This window comes from Monodelphis domestica, chromosome 7, assembly GCF_027887165.1.
Source record: "Monodelphis domestica isolate mMonDom1 chromosome 7, mMonDom1.pri, whole genome shotgun sequence".
In the NCBI taxonomy this organism is placed as follows: Eukaryota; Metazoa; Chordata; class Mammalia; order Didelphimorphia; family Didelphidae; genus Monodelphis; species Monodelphis domestica.
The window spans coordinates 138,754,303-138,776,695 of record NC_077233.1 but is presented as its reverse complement, the minus strand read 5'-3'; the positions used below and the strand labels follow the sequence as shown (position 1 = coordinate 138,776,695).

General features: G+C 36.4%; 2 protein-coding genes across 5 annotated transcripts in view; one reads left to right on the top strand and one right to left on the bottom strand.

Annotated features, from left to right (window-relative positions):
* TMEM204 (transmembrane protein 204) overlaps nucleotides 1-15,253 on the top strand; it is a 61,608-nt gene extending 46,355 nt beyond the window's left edge. The window contains exons 3-4 of the mRNA XM_007499339.3: nucleotides 1,687-1,842; nucleotides 14,379-15,253. Of these exons, the coding sequence (XP_007499401.2) occupies nucleotides 1,687-1,842; nucleotides 14,379-14,623 (401 nt within the window). The 3' untranslated portion in view covers nucleotides 14,624-15,253. The remainder of the gene's footprint in view (nucleotides 1-1,686; nucleotides 1,843-14,378) is intronic.
* IFT140 (intraflagellar transport 140) overlaps nucleotides 1-22,393 on the bottom strand; it is a 231,693-nt gene that overhangs the window by 68,661 nt on the left and 140,639 nt on the right. For all 4 annotated transcript variants that reach the window (XM_016424171.2, XM_001364644.4, XM_056805652.1 and 1 more), the window contains one exon: nucleotides 17,454-17,653. In XM_016424171.2, coding sequence (XP_016279657.1) covers nucleotides 17,454-17,653 — 200 coding nt within the window. The remainder of the gene's footprint in view (nucleotides 1-17,453; nucleotides 17,654-22,393) is intronic.

The following is a 22,393-nucleotide window of genomic DNA, read 5'->3' as shown; positions in this document are numbered from 1 at the left end:
TGATGACAAAGACACGACTGCGAATGTGTTAGTGAAGTGAAGAGGCATGTCTAGCTTTGTTATCCCTTTATGCAGCATGAAAAAAAGTTTCTAATGGAATTAGGGGGTCGTTGGAAGGCTGTGTGTGAAGACTGCTCCAACAATGGAGGCCTTTTGCATCTATGGGAGTACCCCAAAGGATAGGGGAGAGGACATTTTCATTTTCCCACCCCAAGGGGCCCAAAGCAATTAGCAGATCTATCCCCCACTGTGAGACACCAGGGCCTGCAGGGAGCAGTTCAGGGAGGCGTATGGGGGCTCTAGGAGAAAAGGAAGGACATCAGGACCCTTCAACATGGAGGCATTAATCATGTTGGCCACGTGTTCTCAACACAGATGCCTCACTACCACTAGACTAGGGGTATGCCAGACAGTTTGAACCTGGTTGGTTGTTAAAAATTTTCGGTGTGAGTACGTTCACATTGGAAATCACTAAACTATAAAAGTGGGTTTCATTTACTGTTTTGCTAATTGTCTAGGCTTCAGAAAGCGCCAAGAGTGCAGATTAAACTTAAGTCTATCATGCACACATTTTTTGGAAGAGGCAGTTGTCTGTGGCTGCTCTGTGTATATCTGTGGGAAAGCATGGCTGGTCTTTTAGGGATAATGTTTTATACTCACTTTTATTATTCTATCATTTCAGTAAATGCTCTTGTTTTGAGTTAATTGTGTCCACTATTGTCACTAGGGAGGGCTCAGAATTCTTTACAGTGGCCCATGAGTTCCCCTCTCCTCAGCTTCCTCCCAGGTTCCTTCTAAACATAGTTCAGAAGCCCTTTGCCCAGGAATCCAGTGACTTTCCTGACACCCCTCGTTAATTTTTCTGTCCCTTGAAGTTATCTTTACATTTTTTAAACTCTTTCCTTTCATCTTAGAAGAATCAATACTATACATTGGTTCCAAGGCAGAAGAGTGGTAAGGGCTAGGCAATGGGGGTTAAGTGACTTGCCCAGAGTCATGCTGTATTTTTTCTGTATGCACTTTATCTCTATTTTATGTCCTTGCTGCATCCCCTGGTAGAGTGTAAGCTCCATGAGGATGGGCCTGTTTCATGTTGTCTCTAATCATGGCACCCCACATGTAATAGGCACTTAATAAATTCTTGTTGAATAGCACTAAACTGAATCCTTTAGACTTAGGGTGACATTCTATTTTCCTTTCCTTTTCTGACTTGTCTTGTACTTTCAAGGGAAAGTGCTTGATTATTGGGGCATACCAGCCACAATCTTATCAAATCTCGAGAAAATGAGAACAAAAACAGACTACCCCAGGGTCCAGTGGGTAACAGAAGGTAACTGAGTAGAGACATCAATATAGAGCACTCACTGCCGTTTAGGGCAAAGTTCACAGAGCAGTGATATAAACTGAACACTCCCCTTTGAGAAAGCTACTTTTTTCTAAAGAAAATATACTTTAATGGCACCACTTGATGTAATGGAAAGAACCTTCAATAGATTTCACACGATAAAAGGGAAAACATAAGAGGATGTTATTAATATTATTTTTAAAAGCATGACAATGAATTGGAAATTATTAAGTAAGGCCCAGGTGATGTAGCACCTTCTTTGTGAGACAGCAGTGCTGAATTATTTCATCCAGTGTTTCAGTCTAATCCAGTCCTCTTGTGTCTTGATGTGTCCCTTACAGTGCAGTTTGACATGATGCGGGCCTGTAACCTGATTGCCACTGTTGCCCTCACTGCAGGACAGCTCATCTTTGTCATGGGGCTCATGGACTTGCCTATCATTTCACAGGACACGCAGTGGTGGGAGGAAGCCATTGCTGCTGTATTCCAACTTGCAAGTAAGTACCTTATTTAATGATAAGGTTAGAATTGAAAACTACTTCATTCTGCTATGATGAATGAATCGATTTGACACATCCAGGAAAGGAAACTACTGGAAGTCTAAAATGAATCATTCTGGAAATAATGAAAGATAAGAAAATAATTCCCAGGATCCTAGCTTTCTTGAGAAACTCTTTCCAAAATAGAATCAGAAAGCTGAGTACCTTTGAAAGTGCTAAATAACAAGGGAAATAACAAATTCTATACTATGTTAGGACTGCTGGAATTCATTTTGGCATTTGTCAAAATTACATACTCTTTAGATGCCATTGTTTTAGAATGGAAGAAAAAATTTCAGAATAGGAAAAATAGAAAAAGCTCCCTTCCCAACTCAAACTGCATTGTCTTATAGCACCACTGGTGGAGAAGAGCTGATTTTTCCTGTACCAATGAGAAATTTCTTGGCAAGGAGTTTGTATAATGGTGAAAATAGGAGTGTCCTGTTCTCCTTTTTTGGTGCAATAGGTTGTTTGGTTTGTTTGTGTTTTTTTTTTCAGTCCCTTAAACAGCAGTATCTATCTTCTGATAATGGTTTGGGGGTAAAGAGATTGAAGGGGAAAGCCAAGCCTAGAAAATGTAAGATACTTTCCCTGGGTTTAGTGTCTCTCCTTTAATGGCCCCACCATCACCCCCTGAGGCTCAATAGGTCTGTTTTGCCCTAAAAGGAAATGCATTTTGGCCCTCTTTAGGCTTGTTGTTTCATTGACAAACAGTGCAGTGGACAGCCATGTGCCTTTCTTCTATCAAACTGCTAATTTTAGACTAAAGTTTTTTTCCTGTGTTGGAGTCTGTTTTAAACAGAGTTAGAGAGAGACTGAAGGGCGCCAGGATATCCCGTCACAGGAGAAGGAAATGCCTGCTATTACCTGTTATGCAAGCTGAACCTTGAAATCCCTAGTGCTCGGTGCGGAGATGGGGGTAGGGCTGGAGAAGAAGAGTTGGAAGTGATTAATAAAATGCTAATAAAAATAGGAAGGGAGGGAAAAAATACTTCACCATGAACTAAGTAGACTAAAAAAAAACAACCTATAACGTTGTAGGAAAGTTACAAGCCTCACAAATGGTTTAAAGGATATTTTCAGAGATTTCTAGAACAGCAGGGAATGTAGGGTTAGTCAATAATAAGTGTTCAATAAATATTTGTTGTTGATCATTTTAAAATATCTGTAAAGGAAAAGATTCACACAAGCCAGTGTTGATCTCTGCCTCTAATATCACCAAAAAAAAAAAAACTAGAAGAGAAGGTAATAACATTCAGGACTAATATGGTGTGGTCCCCAAATTACCTGACTACAAATATAGGCCCATATTCAATGCAGGAGCCTCAAATTATAGCTACTTAAATGTTTTTACTACTTGATCACTCAGTAAAGGGATATCCAAATCTTTGTAATGGGTTTCTCTTTATACAATACTCCCTCCCTTCTCATCCTCTCTAATTCCAGTATTTGAGTTCACTTTATTCATATATTTCATGACTTAAAAATATTGATCATACCTTCTTTTAGCCATTAACTTTAAAGATGGGAAGAGGCTTTTCAAAAAAGTCTATCCTTATGTGGCAGTTCCTCAATCTCTCTGAATTACTGTCATTTTTTTTCTGAACTTTTTCCTGGTTCATGAATTTTCTTAATGTGTAGTTTTCAGAAAAGATGCATTTAAATATATTTGGATTATACATTAAGGTCGAATGAGATTTTATGCTTTGTTTCTAATATTGTGACTGGTTAACACACGGGTTTTTCTAGGCTCTTCTAGCCAAAGTGGCACATTGCACCAAATATCTTCAGGGAGCAGTCTAGGATAACTCTTCAGTCTCTTTTCTATATTGCAAATGATAGCTCAGCAATAGTTTGGATTATTTTTTTTCCATTAATGCATTGCTTTATGCTTGCCACACTGAAACACTGCCAGTTTTCTGCCTAGTAAAACATTTTGTGAGGTCTTCTAGAAATTCAGATTCATCAGCTTGGCATTATGCTAATCAGAAGTCAATCTCAGCTGTAAACATGGAAATTTCATTGTAAACATTCTCTTCTAGGTTCCTTTAAAAATGTTCAGTAAGTATAGGGGGCAGCAAGGTGGTTCAGTGGATTGAAAGCCAGGCCTAGAGGTGGGAAGTCTGAGGTTCAAATCTGGTCTTGGGATACTTACTTGGCAAGTCGCTTAACCCCCATTTTCTAGCTGTTACCACTCTTTTGCCTTGAAACTAATACACAGTATTGATTTTAAGACAGGAGGTATGGATTTAAAAAAATGAATAAAGTGTTCAATAAGGGCAGTTAGGTAGCATAGTGGATAGAGGACTAGGCCTGGAGTCAAGAGGACATGGGTTCAAATTTGATCTCAGATACTTCCTAGCTGTGTGACACTGGGCAAATCATTTAACCCTGTTTGCCTAAACCTTGCTTGCTCTTCTGTCTTGGAGTTGTTACTAAGACAGAAAAGTAAGAATTTAATAAAATAAAATCATTACAACTAGCCCTTGCATCAGTCATTAAAGGATATCACTTCTATATTTTTCCATCCAGAGGAGAACTTTATCCCTATTTCTTTCTCCCATCCAGTCCCTTATCCTAGAAAAAATATTTTTCATAATAATAATGACTTAATTTTAGCCATCTTTAGTGTGAATATATTTCTAAGGTCTTTTACAGGTTAAAATAAATTATGTCTATTAATTCTTTTCTTGCCCACCCCAGAAAGACCTGAATCATACTTTGGAATAGTATAAACATAAAAGATTATTTTTCTCATGGTACTAGAATCAGCAAACATAACCAGGGATCTCTAGTTTTCCATTCTCATACTCATTTGACACTATTTATTAAATAGCACAAAGATATCAGCATGTGCTGGTGAATTATTTTATATATTTTCTTTTCTGTTTGCTTTCTGTATTTTGCTTCTCTAAATTTTTATCACATTTCCTAAGTATTTCCTTTCAACACCAACTGTATCGTTTTTCTCTCTCTCCCAAATATTCTTGGTATTTTTGAATCTTAAATAGCCGCCATAAATCACCCAAAGATGCTTTAGGACCCCCTATGAAAGCATATGATCTTATAAATTATTGTCCTCTAGTTTTTCCTTTCCAAGAATAATTCTCTCTAGGGAAAAACATTTGAATAAGAGCCATTATTTGGCTGCTAACACGTGCTGGAAAATTTCAGCCTGGGTAACATTTTATGAGACTGTTCTCTTCAATTAATATGCTGTGTTAGTTAAGGTTTTCCTTGGAAACCATTGTACTTTAACCAAATTACTGTTACTTGAAAGCACCTTTAAAAGTTTTCATTTTTCTACTGTGGTCATTCATAATACCACCATAAGAAAGATCTGACCTATCAGACATAGCTACCCAGCATTCAGTGCCCAGGAGTGTTCTAGTATTTCTGATTTATGCCACTTGCATATATGTTTGACAGTCATTCAAAAAGGATGACCCTCTAACAGAAAATGAAGCCCTAGGAAGTAGGCAGGAAGGAAAGGAAAGAGGAAGCGGTGCTGTTCCAGAGGCTGAACTATAATTCACACAACTCCAGGGCTTCAGGGCTTCCACACCTCCCAGCTCACAGGAAGAGAATTATTTGCTTTGGAAAAATAAATTTATGAAGATAGAATAAAATCCATGTGCAGAATTTCATTTATCAGTTCCTAAGTTTTTCTCTTACTTTTTTTTTTTCTAAAATGGAGTACATGTCAAAAAATAACCTGCTCCAGAAGAAATTGCTCTAGGTATCTAAGACATGGAAAGGAAAGTGAAGCTTAAGATTAAAAAGACAATAACATGAAAGCCTAAATTCTCAGCCCAGCCTCATCCTTCTTTGTTCCCTCTCTCTGTACCTTACACTACTATGTACTTTTTTTTTTTCGCCAACAATAAACAAGATGCTTTAGGCCAGCCAATATAACCACGTAAAAGCAACTTACAAGACAGAACATATACTCAGTGATTACAAGTGTATTCATACCAGACTCCAAGAGCAAAAATGAGACCAAATGAATGTATGGTCCAGGTTTAGAATCAGTCATGCTACTCTTACACAGTGTAATAATTGCACAATATAAGATTTCACACCAGATTTTGACTAACACAAATATTTCTCCATTTACTTAATTACACTGAAAAATCTGTATCATCATTTAATGATAAAAAATATTCTGTGGAGTTCCTGCCATCCCAGCTTGCTCTCCTGCTTCAAGTCCAAACTTTTTTGGACTATCCATGCATGACCTTGTCCCACCACACATAGAGAAGCTCCACTTTCACTATTTCTCAACATACAGCCCCCATTCTAGCCAAACAGCTCTCTTCATTGGATCTCTGCCCCTGCCTCAAGGTCATGATACTTTCATCTCCTTGCCTCTGTTCACGTGGTTTCCCTTGCCTGCCAGGTCTTCCTGCCACCTTCTATTTGATTAAAACTTATATACCCTCCAAAACCCAATTTGAGACCTAGCATCATAAAATCTCCCCTAGCTAGTCCAGCCCACATTCGCCCCCTTTGCCCGAGCTCCTACTATTGCATAAGTCATAGGATCAGTGAATCTTAAGTGCTAGAAGGGACATCAAAGTCCCTCTGGTCCAACTCATCCCTCACCCAACACTCTCCTCTGTAATACATCTGACAAGAGATCCCCAGCTTTTGCTGGAAGACTTCTAGTGAGGCAATCTATTACCTTCTAAAGCAGCTAAATGGTAGAGTAGATAGAATTCTGAGTCAGGAACTCTTGCCATCTGTCCCTCATTGCTGGCTCTTTTTCTTCCCTTTCCCCTCTCCTCCTGTCTTACCCTGCTCTCACTCCCCTTTTGTCTTGTATTCTCCCACTTATTCTCAAATCTGTCTCTACATCTTAAAATTGAGAAGAAACACCATAACAAGCTAGGAGAGCAGGCAGGGATGCCTCTCACAACTGCCTTGTAAAGATGGAATATAAGGAAAGGGTCAGGGAAGAGTTTTCTGGGGAGCAAATCTCTCATCAAGAAATCTACCTTCTCAACTTGTCTAAAGAATAGGGTTGTCAACTGCAGTGGATGGTCGGGGAGGGGGCGGCGGTGAAAGGAGGGTCTAAGTGGTCAAGAATTGACTGTTACTGGAGTGAGAACCATCATGGGTATGTCTAATTGGCAGATTTTTTAGGTGGAGAAAACACTCAAAAGATGAAGTCACAGATTTTTGTAGCACTGAAATAGGATATAATTATTGGCAGTAATGTGGTGAGCTATTACTGTGTCATCTGTACCGAGATTCTTTTTAAAAATATATTTTTCAATAATTTTTTAAAAGAAAATGATGCAGGAATAGAAATTTGATTTCTAAAAAACAATTTTCTAAACATTACATTTATATTTGATCCATAATTCTATCACTTTTTATCTGAATTTTTCAAATTTATACAGCTATAACCTGTGGGTTTTAAGTGTGTTTAAGGAATCTATTTTCTTCATATAATAGATCAAAAGTGTTTTTATTTGATTTTTGGCTAAATATAGAAAATGGCACACACTGACAATCATATAATAATCATTAAAATAGCAAGAAAATAGTCCTCTCATTCAAAAGTCTGAGATATTGATCTTATAGGGGAGGAAACAGGGTAATAGGTGGTCTCGAAACCTGCAAGAACTTGGGTTCAAGTCCCATCTCAGATACATATTAAGTGATCCTCAGTGAGTACATTTAATCTTTCAGCACTCTAGGTCAATGGTGTCAAACTTACATAGATATGCATCAATATGCTAGCCATATATTGAATTAGGACACCATAAATTAACTTTATCTATGTATTTTTTATTTTTATTATTATTCATTAAACATTTCTCAATTACATTTTAATCTGGTTCTGAATGCCCTCATGGAATGTTATAGAGTCTGGCACCTCTGCTCTAAGCAATTCTCCAAGACTATCAGGGGAAGGGAAGAAGTTTACCTACATTGAAAGAAGGAGTTTCCCTACAGGTCTAGCCCCTATCCCACTAATTTTATAAAAACATATAATGCAATTAAGTTACTTTTTTAAAATTCCTAGCTTGTAGGCAGGCAAGGAAAAATACTTTTTGCAGCATATTAATTTGAGCAATATTTTTGGTTATATCATTTTCCTACCTGCTATTGCTTGCACCTTCACACTGACATGTTCCTTTTGGCATTTCTAGTTAGAATTATTTTTGATTCCTCATAAATCTGGCTATATGCTTCCCTGGTCCTGCTTGATTTATATTGTTACTATATCACTAGCATGGCTAACTATTCTTAGTAATCAATTTCTGCCACTAGAATTCAGCCTGCTTCTCTTTATCCATCTCATTCCAAGCCTCCAACTTCCCACTTGTATTTGTAGCTACTGTCCTGGGGCCCTGTGCTCTAATTGGAGAAAGTTCTCCACAACTAGCCCATTGCAGACCTACCACTGCTGCTAGTACCCAGCCATCTGAAGGCAGTGACTTATTTACTTTTCTCTCCTCCTCTTTCTCCCTAGTTTTGAGACTAGTAATAAAACCAATAACACCAGCCCTAGAAAGGTCATGTCAGTCAATTGCCCTATGGAATCATTCCCCATCCTTGAGACTTCCATCACTCTCTAATAGCTGCCTTCCATTTTTAGAATATAAACTCTTAAAAAAAAATAGAAGCTCTTTGAGGGCAGAGATTTGCCTAATATTCTCTATTCTCTAGTCCCTTGACCACTTATTCAACTGTCAAGTCCAAACTTTGGATTACTCCCCTCATCTGCTGTCTTTGCTTATTCCTCTTCTCATCCTGCTGAGTGGAGCTAGAAAATAATATGGAATTATGCTGACTGGATCCACTATAAATTTATGTTACATATTCTGGGCCTTCACAATATATTTTTTTATGTAACCCTAATCAATTCATTATCCTACTCAGACACTAATACATTTGGAATCAGAGGATCTGGTTCAAATATCACCATGAGATATTTGTGAAGCACTTTTCACTGTGCCTGGCACATAGAGGGACAACGCAAACACTTGTTCCCTTCCCCTTTGTTATTCCATCTGCTTGCCTTTAATAAGTCATTTATTCTCCATAGGCTTCAGGTTCCTCCTAAGTAAAGTGAGAGTTAGATAGGTGCTGAGGCCCTTTCTTGCTCTAAGTCTTATCATCCTATGAAACTGCCATGGCTGGTATAATACCTGAAAACTCAGGCGACTGTACCGATTGATAGAAACATGCTAGAGAGAGCCAGCCACACATGGGCATGTGGCCAAGCTCCAAATGGATTTCCCCCATGTTCTCTCTCTCTCAGACTATGAATTGCTAGTAAAGGTGCGTGAGGGGCTATCAGCACAGGGTTTGTAGAGCTACACCCCTTGGAAGCAGGTATGGATATGGGTGAGAAAACTCTTTCCCTTTCTCACAAGGAGCATATTCAAGAGATTTTGCAAAGGTGAATTTGGAAATAGCTTGAATATGGGCAGTGAAAGATAATGAAGAATCCTGGATGACTCCCAGATTGCAAATCCAAAGGCCTAGGAGGATGGAGTTGCGCTCAATAGTAAATCAGAAGGTGGAAGGTTTTAGGGGGAAAAGATCTGAGTTTTGTTTTGGACATGTTGAGCTTAAGATGTTTACTAAACATCTAGTTTCAAGTTGTCTAAAAGGTTGTTGAAGATGCAAGATTGGAGGTCAGCAGAGAGGCTGGGATGGGATAGGTAAACATGAGCATCATTAGTGAAGAGACATAATTAAATCCATGGGAACTAATGAGATTACCAAGTGAAGCAGTACAAAGGGAGAAGAGAAGTGGGCCCTAAATAGAACCCTGTGGGATACCCTGAAGTATAGTGGACATGAACTGTATAACGATCTAGTCAAACAGACTGAGGAGCAGTCAGATAGGTAGGAGGAGAACAAGGAGAAAGTGGTGTCCTGAATATCTAGAGAGAAGAGAGAATCAAGGAGGAGAGTGATCAAATGTCCAAGGCTACAGAGGGGGCAAGAAGGAGAAATACTGAAAAAGGGCCAGAGATTTTGGCAATTAAGAGATTATTGGTAACTTTGGGTAGAGCACTTTTGGTGTAATGATAAGGTTGGAAGCTAGACTGTAAGGGATTAGAGAGGAAGGGAGGCAGCAAGGCAGCTCAGTGGAGAGACAGAGATTCCTGGATTCAAATCTGGTCTCAGACACTTCCTAGATGTGTCACTTGACCTCCCACTGCCTAGCCCATACCACTCTTCTGCCTTAGAACCAAAACATAGTATTGATTCTAAGACAGAAGGTAAGGGTTAAAAAAAAAAAAGAATACAAAGAGGAGAGGAACTAGAAACACTTACTGTAGATAGCCTTTGCAAGGAGTTTAAACACAATGGGAAGAACAGATACAGAGTCACAGTAGGGGTGGAAGGATCAGGTGAGTGGTGCTGAAGAGGGAAAGAAGCAGGAAAGTAGACTTCAGGCTGTTCTAGACCCAACTGCAATTTGTCAGCAAATGAGCAGTTTTTTTGGGCATAGAAATTCATTTGAAGAAAGTGAAGGTGTGAACTCATCTCTTCACTGAAGGCTGTTGCTCCAGTGAGTAGAAAAAACAGACCTTTGGCATTCCTGGCAGTAAACCACCTAAAGAGTTTTAATACCACATATTTCCAATTCCAATTCCAGTCATAAAAGTTAAATTACTTTAAATTAACTATAATGTAACTATATTTTCCTTTTGGTTATATGAAGTTGGGAAGGAGATAAGAATCTTAATGAGATGATAGCAAAATATAAGCCAATTTGTGATAAATTTATTTATTTTGTATAAAATGATTTTAGATTTTAAACTAACTAGTCCAAAAGGAACCTGAGCTAAGGTGGAAGCCGAGGACTTCTACATAGAGGAAAGCTTCCTGGGTTATTTGTAGCTACATTTAATATTTCCTTACACATGAAAGGAACCTATACTCTACCTAAGTACCCTTTGTCTCTGAAACAGAATAGTAGTGGAAAGTGGTTATTTTTCAGTATCAATATATCATTTTCTTTCATAGAGGTCTCATTATAGGAGCATAGTCTACTGAATAGCACAGGAATCTCTGCTTCCATTCATTTTTTCATCTTTATCACATATCTCAGATTAAGTCCTTTATCTGTTCTCTCAATTTTCATCCCCTGCTCTCTCATTTAGAATGCCCCTCTTCCATTAGCATCTTCAGTAAATTCTCTAAGTCTATTACTTCTTTCTCTGTGCTTTCTAATATGCACAAATCTCCCCATTCTGAAAAAGAAAAAAGCACGTAAACCCTTAGGTTAACTCTCCCACTCTTGCTTATTCGCTACTTTTATTCTCTCCTTCCTTCCAATGTAGTTGAGTGGAAAGAATGGCATCTTAAGAAGTGACTTAAGAGGTGATTGGGTTTGAGTTTTAGCTATGACACTTGCCAGCTGGGCAACTCTGGGCAAGATACTGAACTTCAAATTTCTCATCTGTAAAATGGGAAAAACTTCAAAATGCTATGTAAATGTTGAGTAATGATTACTCATTATAGGCACAGTCTATCTCTGGCTGTCTTCATTTCCTTACCCTTTTTACCTATTAGAAGTCATCACTACTCTCTTGAAACCATTTCTTGTTTCTACAAAAAAAGCCTAAGGAAAGTATGAGACTCAAAGTAGAAGCTCAATAAAAATAGGTTTATTAAGGAATCAGTGCATTTCAACTTTCTTTTAGTACTTTTTTCTTCAAACTTATCTTAATTTTTCCACGAAAACTTCAACTTAGGATAGGGCTAGCTAAGAAATTACAGCTTTCATTTGTTTTTATAATTTAATGCTAACAACTGTCAAATTAAAGTTGTTGTTGTTTGTTTTTTTTTACAAAGATCTCATTTCCAAATCCTTTCTTTATTCATCCACTGGTGATGCTAAGACTTCATTCACATAACACATTTATTAAGTTTCTATAATAGACAGAAAGTCTGCTTCATAGACAGGAAAGAATAAATTATGCTTCTATTAAGAAAAATAAGGTACCATATGATGATTTTTTTTCATAAAATTCAAATAAATAACTTCCATATTTCACCCTCTTGGGACTACTGCTTGACTAACATTAGTTCATCATGTATAGCTATTCATCATAGAATATGGTGAACTCATTTAGCCAGGCTGCAAAGATATTAATTAATTAATTAAAATCTCTTGAAAGCATCTGCATGTTATGTCTCACAGTAATATGGCATAACCCTTTGTACAGTTAATAAAAAATGAAGCAACAATGAACTGGTAGTAGAGAGTATATTCATCATTAATATTAAGTCCAAAATTGCTTCTAATTTCATGACTAGGTATAATCTTGGTGAAAGAATAAATTCACTTGAATAAAAAGGAGGTGCCCAAAAGTTTTTCATATAGAAAAGGTAAAATTATTCACTACCTCTTACAAGTTTTGCCTGGCATCTGTATAAAGGAACTTAAAGCAACACTACCAGGATGTGACACAGAAATGAGTAAACATTATCTGCTGAAGGCAACAGTTTTGTATAGTTCTTTATCCAAGTGACAAATGAAAGAGGTGGTCAAGGAATGGACTCTCATTTCCAGGAAGACCGAAGAGCCTGGATATTGCTGGGTGTCTTAGGGAAATCAAAAATTTCCCTGATGGATCTAATCTGTACCCAATTTCTGATTACTGTCCAAAGATAGAAAATATATCTGACAAGTATCCCACATTTTGAGACTAGCAGAGTCAGGAGTCTTCCTGACTCCAGGACTGGCACTCTAGCCACTGTACTACCTAGGTTCCTTGACATCATGGGGACATTTGTAATTTAGTGTTCTAAAGAAAACAAGATCCAATAAAAGAAAAGGAGTGTCTCAATACTTCCATGTACTGCAAATTCAAGAAGATTAATAGTAGCAAATATAGTAATAGGAGCTTAACAAGAAAAAATGTTTTTTAAAAATTTCATTCACTGAATTTCAGGGCAATTTATGTTGTCATTTGGAAAACAGAAAGGAATCATTAAGAGCTTCTTGCAATGACCAGCATTAGAATTCCAACAAAACACAAGGTCTTGGATCCATGGACTGGTTTTCATTTTCGTTTTTGATTTTCTAGCAGCTAGATCAGGGCCTTGCACATAGAAGACATAAAAGCAGCAAAGCCAGGCACATCCTGATGTATAGACTAGATTTTGAAGGAATGGACTTGAAACCCTAATCAATGTAGTAACTAGTTATGGCTACACGGGTCTATTGGTGAGCCACATCTCTTACCCCTGGGAGAGGCTGGAGGACCAGAGGATGTGTTATAGCTATGTCTAGAATGCCCCATAGATCCCATCTAGTACAAACTCCTCCTTTTACAGAGGACAATGAAGCCCAGAGATAATAAGTGTCTTGCCCAAGGTCACATAAGTAGCATTTGTCAGAGGTGGGATTTCAATCCAGGCCTTCTGACTCCTCAGCCAGAAGTTCACCAGAGGTGCAGGATGAACCATAAATTGTCAGTTGTGGCCAATGTGCTTATTTGTTTCACTTGCTGTCCTTCATTACAAGGGAGGTGTATGGGGGTCAGGATGGAGGCAAGCCCCTGAGAAATGAGAGCGCTATGAAAAAAAAAGTACCAATAAAATATTTTTTAAAGAACAGATTTTAAAAGAGTCAGAGAAAGGATAGGTAGGATCCCATGACCAAAAATTCTACTGGGGAAGTCAGCTCAGGGTAGAAGGTATACTCTAGAAAATACAATTTTGCTTATGAGGGGAAGGGAAGACAGACTCCCAACCCCAGCTAAACTCTAAAGGAAGATAACCGTTACCAGGGAGGCTCATGTACATATTTTGCATCTGCTTAGCTGTGTACTATTTGCTTCTCCTTAGAATAAGGTAAGCTTTCTGAGGACAGGGAATGCTTTATTTTTGCTTTTATATCCCTGGACCCCAGCTCAGTGCTCTGCTCACAGGAGATGCTTAACAACTGGGAGATGTGATGCTTATTGGAGAGAGTTCTAGACTTGAAGTCAAAAACATTTGGGTTTGACTTGTGCTTCTGATATATTTCCTAGCTGCGTAACCATGGGTAAATAATATAACCTCATTATCAGTTTCTTCTTTGCTAAAATGAAGACAATAATACCTATGGTGCCTACTTTATAAGGTTGTTTTGAGGATCCTATGAGATGTAAAGCATTTTTAAAACATTAGAATGCTTTATAGATCTCAATTATTACTATCAATAATGTTTGCTGAATTAAATCAAAGAGAATGGCTTATATAAATGCAAAGAGGATCAGGAGATGGAATGTCAAGTTAAAGGAACAGCTAAAAACCCATTTTAGATGGAATGTAAAAAGGAAGTAAAGCAAAATAACAGTTGAAATGTAGCTTATACAGCTAACCATGCCAACACAATCAATTATTAAAGTATAGTGGTTTGGGAAAAATTAGAGATCTCTATTTTAGTTTATATGCCAAGTCAGGAATTTTAATTTTTCCAAGTTTTATAATGATATTTTTATGAAAAATTTTTTTTCTTTTTGCAGGCTTTGTTTTGGTCATTGGCCTAGTGACTTTTTACCGAATTGGTCCCTATACCAACTTGTCCTGGTCCTGCTATCTGAACATTGGAGCTTGTCTTTTGGCTACCTTAGCAGCTGCCATCCTCATCTGGAATATTCTTCACAGGAGAGATGACTGTATGGCACCTCGTGTTATTGTCATCAGTCGTACTTTAACTGCTCGATTTCGTCGTGGGCTAGAAAATGATTATGTGGAATCACCATGCTAAAAGTCAGCAGAGGGAGTGAATTTGATTTATAGAAAGATACTGTCTATGTACACATGTGATAATTTAATATGGTAGGAATTGATGGACATTATAAAGTCATTTTCATTACTTGTGAAGTGGCTTTTGATTATTAATTTTATGGGTAACAGTTATATACATATGTATGATACACATAAGTAATATGTATATTATATATAAATAGATTATATGACCCTACCCCTACTTTTGTACAGTGATAAAATTTTACTGTCACATAATATAATTTCATAAGCATGCATTTTTTCAAGTGTAACAGCAAGCCAAAATTTGTGATATAAGTAAAGAAATATGCAAAATGAAACCACTTTATTCTTCATCTTTTAGATTAATTTATTCTGACAAAGACCATACCTGAGTCCTGGTAAGGCCTCAGTGTTGAGAATGCTGAACACCTTGAAAGACTTAGAAAGTGTCAGAGAAATATGTAAAGTACAGATACATTTACAATCAGATTAAGATTTTCTTATTGAATCTTGTTATTAGCTTATTTTGTGCCCCAATTATTTTTCTAAGTGAAAATAAAAGATGATCATGCTGAAATGTCTTTTTTAAAGTTTAATTTTCTCCATAAAAATATATGGATAAAAAGAACTGGGTTTGCATTATTTGTTCATTTTTGTGGTGTAATTATAAAAGGGTCAAAATAATATTCTAGAAAGCTGGATGGAAATGTGTGGGTAATATCTCCTTCCTTACATTTTCCATACAAAGGGGCTTTTGAAGCATGGTTTCTGCAAAGAGTATGAAAATTGAATTCTTCATTGATGCTATGTCTTGGGGTCTAGAAGATTACAGGGAAAAATTAACCTATTTGCTTTTATTAAAAAAAAAGGAAATTTGAATCATCAAAAAAAATCCCAATAAACTACATTTTATATTGTATATTTAAAATTATACAAGTGGCTCCAATGTTTAGGTAGCCCCTAACAATCAAACAGTAATACTATTGAATAAATAATGGCAATCAATTTTTCTAAGATGTTTTGGTCTATTTGCCAACTTATTTTTGAATGAGCACAAGAAATCTTAATACTACATATCAACACAATGACCATGAAAACCAATGTCCTAAATATATGAAGGTTGTAAAACCCAGTAATTGTTATGAGTGAATAAAAAACTTCTGAATTTTGAGCCTCTATTATTCCAAATCGGCATAGGCTCTGAAATGTCTACCATTACTACATGAACCTTCCCATTTAACTGGAACAAAAACATGTCATGCTGAAAATCTTTCAAGGCTATTTAACAAAGGATCGTTTTGGTTCCATTGACAAAACGAACAAGCAAAATCTCAGGTTGTAGGAACTACTAGAAGTTTTTATTTAAAAAGAAATATAATTCACTTGCCACTTCAGTCCACTAATACACTAGAAAATCATATATCAATAAAAAATATTTACTGATCATCTGTTATGTCCTTACCACACTAATGGGTACACTAGAGGATATGATTATTTTGATAGCTCCTATCAGTACCTGTATAAATACCTATAGGTCTTGTCATACTTCTTCTGGACTTATAGAAAAGCTTTTTTTCCATTAAAGATTATGCACTAAAATTAGTTGCAATTAAAAACTAGAATATTTAAAATATTATAGCATTTTTGTTAATATTATTGCATATGAACTATTGTAACGAGCATTAAAGTAAAAAATTAGCTATGTAGTTAGAAATAATCTAATATCACTGTGTTTACATTAAACAAATAAAGTATTCAAAGGTGGGACTATACTATGCCATTAAGTCACTTATTGCTTTCCCAGATAATTGAAATGGTTTCTTGTCAATGTTGCTAATGTGACAAAAATTCCAATTTGTGCAAAGCAGGTTGGGGACAAAAGGAATTAGAAAAACTATGATACATGTATGTGATATTTCAAAAGGTGTTTCATATACTACAGAACTATTTTTTCAGAGGACATTAGGTCTCATTTCCAAATGACTATTTCATTCATATTTGTCCACTTTAGTTCTATTATTAATGATTACCTTCCAGAGCAGCTAGGTGGCACAGTAGATAAGAGTTCCAGATCTGGATTTGGAAGGACCTGGGTTCAAATTTGACCTCAGTCGCTTCCTAGCATGTGATCCTGGACAAATCATTTAACACTGATTGCCTATCCCTTGCCCTGTTGTCTTAGAGTTGTTACTGAGACAGAAAGTAAGCGTTTAAAAAAAAATGACCTTCCATCTCTCAGATAATAAGATTTGCCAACTGTTCCTGATAATAAATTACAAATTCTTCTGGGTACTGAGAGAAGATTGTTTACAGGGAGCCTCTGCCTACATTTATGAATTCCTTTGGAGTATGGAGTTTTATCATTTTAATTAACTTTTCACTTTTAAGTTTTACTATTATTATTTATCAATATTGTTATTCATTTGTATGTTTGACCATACATCTAAATATAATTGGTGTGTAATAACTGAAACCTTTAGCTAGGAAATATTCAAAACCCTTTTGAATAAATAAAAATAATTAAGTAAAATGTGATGATCTGAGCACTGAAGAGTCAAAAGATCTTTGTTCATCTGTTTCCTACTGCCAGATGTGTTTAAATAGAACCACCTTTCTGTGCAAGAGAATGTGCTAGGCACGTCCTGGCATTCTACTAATCTCAATGGAATTTTCACAGTGACAAAATGACAAAATACAAAGCAAAGAAACTGACAAAAAAATTAATCATTTTCAATTTGATTAAGAAACAAAAGGAAAGTATTAAATTTGGAAGAATCTCAAAAGGTATCTATACTATCTTTCAAAACCTTAGTGAAATTAATACTCACCTTTTGATGAGCTTGATGGATTTGAAAGCTTCATCCATATCTCCAATGGTGACAAAAAAGCTAAAATTTAGCATGGCTTCTCGGGTAGTCTTATCACATTCTTCTAGCCCAATGAAATCTCGTAGGGGTTTCTTGCCTACCATTTGAGGGATTCGATGAGATACAGAATCCATTTGATCTTCTTTATCTGTTTCGCCTGGCTAAATGATAAACAACATTATTTAATTACTAATTGGCACACATTGTCACTACCTATTCTCTATATTCTACTTTTAGAAGTATATTTATTATAGCCCACATGAAAAAACAGTTTATTTTTTAGGAAGACCGAGTTATCAGCAACTGGACCAAGTAGTCCTGACGAATGTAAAAAGACATTTAGGGTAATTAAAAACCATTAGGGCTATTGGCTCTGACTTCAAATGTATGACTTAGGTCCAAAAAATATTATCAAATGAGAACTAACTCAATTATCCTCCTTCTGCTTAATTCCTTAAAGCTATATTCTCCAAGTTTTAATATTTCTTAGTATCTTTCCCTTTATTACAAAGGGTACTTATTTGTGTCTCTAATAATGATAAAATAATAATAATAACTAGCATTTATATAGTACTTTATGGTATGCAAAGCTTTTTGCTTATCTCACTTGATCCTCACAGCAATAACCCTGTGAGGCAGATCCTCTTATTATTCCCCTATTTACAGATGAGTCTCTCTTGGCTCCATGTCTAGTCCTCTTCCCACTAATCCACACTCCCTCCCTGATTAATATGACATTCACCATGAAAAATGAGTTTATATTTGGCAAACACTGGAGGAGATATAGAGATGTCATTTGGTTTCCTAAGGCTTAGTGACATAGTGAAATCCTTAATTATATAAGATAACAGTAAACCTCCTAGGAAAAGAAATACCACCAAGGACAGTTATTTATTCAAAAATTGTGGGAGGGACAGGAGAGGGAGTGGCAAGCTGTTTATTTTTTAAAATAACTTTGTAATCAACACTAAACATCAACAAAATTAAATATACTTCACCACTATTTATATTTGTATAAACACATTCATACTCCTTTTGAGCCCTCTTTACATTGTTTGTTCAAGTTTAAATTTTTTTAATGGGAATGAGAGAGAGAATGAGTTTAGCGATAAGATTGCAAATTTAAAAAGAGAGAGAGGGGAAAAAAATGAATCATTAAAATATTTCTTCCTAAATTGTACAGAAGAGAACAGAAGGAGGACCAGAAGGAATCACAGACAAGCAGAACAACTTTAAAAGTTATATATATAAAAAGAAGAGCAAGCTGTATATAAAAGAGATTCACATTTACAATTCTCTTTCTGTTCTACCGTGAATATGGAAGCACTCATTTTAGTTTGATGTTTGTTAAAACAAGAATTTTTTAAAAAGCAATAAAAAAAAATTAAGTTTAAGGAAAAAAAAAAGAGGAGATGATTAAAGGGGACAGCTCCTGGAGACAGATGGTAGAGCACTGGATGAAAGACACAAATAGAAGGGTTTGCCATGGCAAGAAAAGCTACCTTTTCATTAGAAATCTAAGCAAAGTAGAGAGTCAGGGATCATATTGTGGATATTTGAAGTATAGAAATACAGAGAATAGGTCTCAGTTTTCTTGATCAAATATTCAGTAAAGTTCTCTGCTGAGAGTAGATGAGAAGTGGTAGTGTAGCTTAAGGAAAGAAAAGATGGTTTCTTGGAACAAACACTATGAGCAATCTGATAATCAGGGAAGAGTGAAAGCATGGGGGGAAGGGGTAGCAGGGAGTGCTTAGTTGAGATAAGATAACAAATTTGTAAGAGACAATAAACACAGTTGAGTTACTCCCAGCAATAATAGTAAGAAATAATGATCAGAGAAAGCAGAGTGTGGGAGTGATTAGGGTTTGAAAAAGGAAAAATTATAATAGGAAAAGGAAAAAGAGGGTAGAGAAAAATGTAAAACCACCATGGTCAAGAGCAACATAGGAATGATAAACTGAGAAAACTGGGGTAAATGAGGCTTGTGGCATGGATAAGGAATAAGTTTAGGAGGGGAAAGACACAGTGAGACATGGAAAAATAAGAGGTTATATAGTCAGATAAAGGAATATTAACCTGGTGGTAAAGTAATGTGGGATTGTCCTGAGTCTCTGAACTAATCACTTTCCTTAGATCACAGCATTTGGACCTTTTGCAAAAGGAGCTAGATATGTGCTTCTTTTGAAGAGATATGTACCATAGACCCTTGCTTGGGAGAACACAGTGAACTCCTCTGACTGATCAGGGACTTGGATATTGATTGACTGAGGCTCAGAAGAAAAGATGCTTATTGAGAAATGCCCATCCTAGAGTCTATATAATTGGGAAGCTCTACCAATTAACTAGGGAGACCCTTTCCACACATTTTCTCTCCTTGACACTTGGAAATTGAGATTTGTGTGTGTAAGGGAAAGAGGATGTCTCTCTTTCCCCTCTCCCACTAGAAACGGTAACTTAACAGCAGAAGCATATGGAAATGGGAGAAGTGCTTTCTTTGGAGGAAGCCTGTGATTGGAGTTCCTGGAATGCCTAGCAACCTACTTCTGCCATTCTGCTTTTCTGAGTAAATGTGAGAGACTAAAGATCCTGAAGAGAATGCAATCAACTTTGGAGTCACTTCTTCATAGGTAATTCTGAACTTCGAGTTCCTGAATTTGAGAATTGAGCACCAATCACCCAGAAAGAGAAGATGAGACCTTAATAGCATGTGTTTTAGAAAAGAGAATTCACTGTCCCATATGAGTATCCATAGCTGAAGGACAAAAGCTATACCATGGCTGAACAGATCTCAGTCTCACCAGTGCTCCATGACACTTATTGCTTGTCTGATGCAAATGGGAAATATATTTTTAACAATTCCAAAAAAGTTGAGTGCAAAATGAACTGTTTGGTTGTTCAAAGAGATATAAGAAGAATCCTCCTTCTATTCCTTTGCAGAGGTAAAAGGTCCAAAGCTGTGGAACTTTGCATATATTTTCAGATTTTTTTCAATGTATTAACCAGTTTTGCAGATTTTTTCCCCATCTTCCTTTTTTTTCTTTAAAACATTCTTTTTTTTTTAGTGAAACATTTGTTTACTGTAATGTAAAATCATATAAACCACTCAAGTTTAAAATTACCCTAATTTTTTCATTTAAACAAATTTTAAAAAGGTGTGGCTTTCAAAACTCAAATCCATTCATCTGTAATTATAATCACACTGGAAATTATCTCCAAATTTTAAAAAGTGGCTAGTTAGGCAAGCATACAATAGTGACAGTCCTAAACACAGTGAATTCCTTTTTTAAAAAAAGTTAGAAAACAAGCATTTAACACGTACTTAGCTCTCCATATCTTAGTTATTGTATAAAAGCAATATATAAAAGTATATATAATAGTATAAAAGTATCTTTGTGATATATTGTTGTAGCATCCTAGCCAAAATTTAATTAGAATTTTTTTAAACCCTTACCCTCCATCTTAGAATTAATACTGCATATTGGTTCTAAGGCTGAAGAGTAGTAAGGGCTAGGCAATAGAGATTAAGTGACTTGCCCAGGATCTCATAGCTAGGAAGTGTCTGAGGTTACATTTGAAACTGGGACTTCCTCCTGTCTCTAGATCTGGCTCTCAATCTACTGAGCCACCTAGCTTTTCCCTTTAATTAGACTTTTTGTAGCAGTATTCATTAATGAACTGGCCTATTATTTTATATCTCTGTTTTTGTTCTTCCTTGTTTAGGTAACAGTATCACATTTGTTTTGTAAAAGGAATTTGGCAGGATTCCTTCTTTACCAATTGTTCTAATTTATTTAATATCGAAATTAGATGATCTAAAAATGTTTGGTAAAATTCATTTGTGAATCCATCTGGTTTTAATGATTTTTTCTTAAGAAGTTCACTTATGACCTGTTCAATTTCTTTTTCTAAAATAGGTTTATTTAGAGATTCTATTTCTTCCTTTATTAGTCTAGGTAATTTATATTTTTGTAAATATTCTTCCATTTCACTTAAATTGTTGGCACAAAATCAAGCAAAATAACTTCTAATATTTGCCTTGATTTTCTCTTCATTGGTGGTAATTCACACTTTTCATTTTTGATGCTAAGAAAGTTAAACTCGACTTCTAGTCCTAGTTCTCCCCTTAATTTGCTAGCGTGATCTTTGGCCTTACTTTTCTCATCTGTGAAACAAGAAAGTTCAATTAGCTGATCTCCAGTGTTGCTTCTAGGCCTAATGTTCTATACTCTAAGGTCCTTTCCATATCTGATGGTCTTTCCTAAGGGTCTATCTAGCACTCATACTTTTATATTAGCTCATAAATATTTATTGACTGATTTATGAGCTAAAGTCTCTTCTGGTTCTAACATCCTGTACCCCAGTTTCCCTTCCAATCTTAACATTTCTTGATTCTTCTGTCACTATTACTACACACACTAAGATTGGAGTTTTTGTTCCTTACAGCTGGGCAGTTCTTCAGGAGGTGCTTGAGACAGACTTGAGTAACGAGGCCTTCCCCTTTTCCACTCACAAACTGGTGAAAGCTGCTGGCCACCTGGTATGTACCAAAAGTGCTCCGTTCATCTTCTTTTGCTATACAGCTGACCTCGCGCACAGCCCATGTATGTAGCAGACATTCAAGAAACCCTTCTTTCATTGTCTGATGGGCGCATATTCGTTTCTCCGATTGTTTCTGTAGAAGGTGCCAAGAGCATGATGGGATGGGATGGATGAGTTTCAATAGGCAACAGAGGGCTACATTGCCAGTTGTCATGGCAGAAGCAAACTATGCCTCTAGGACATGACATGATGGTACCAAGATCTCTCTAGGTAAGGCTTCTCATGCCAACCTCAGGCTCCACCTTCAAGAGAGCCTCCTTTCAAGAAATGTTTCCAGAGCCTTCTCCTCCTGACTCCTTCTG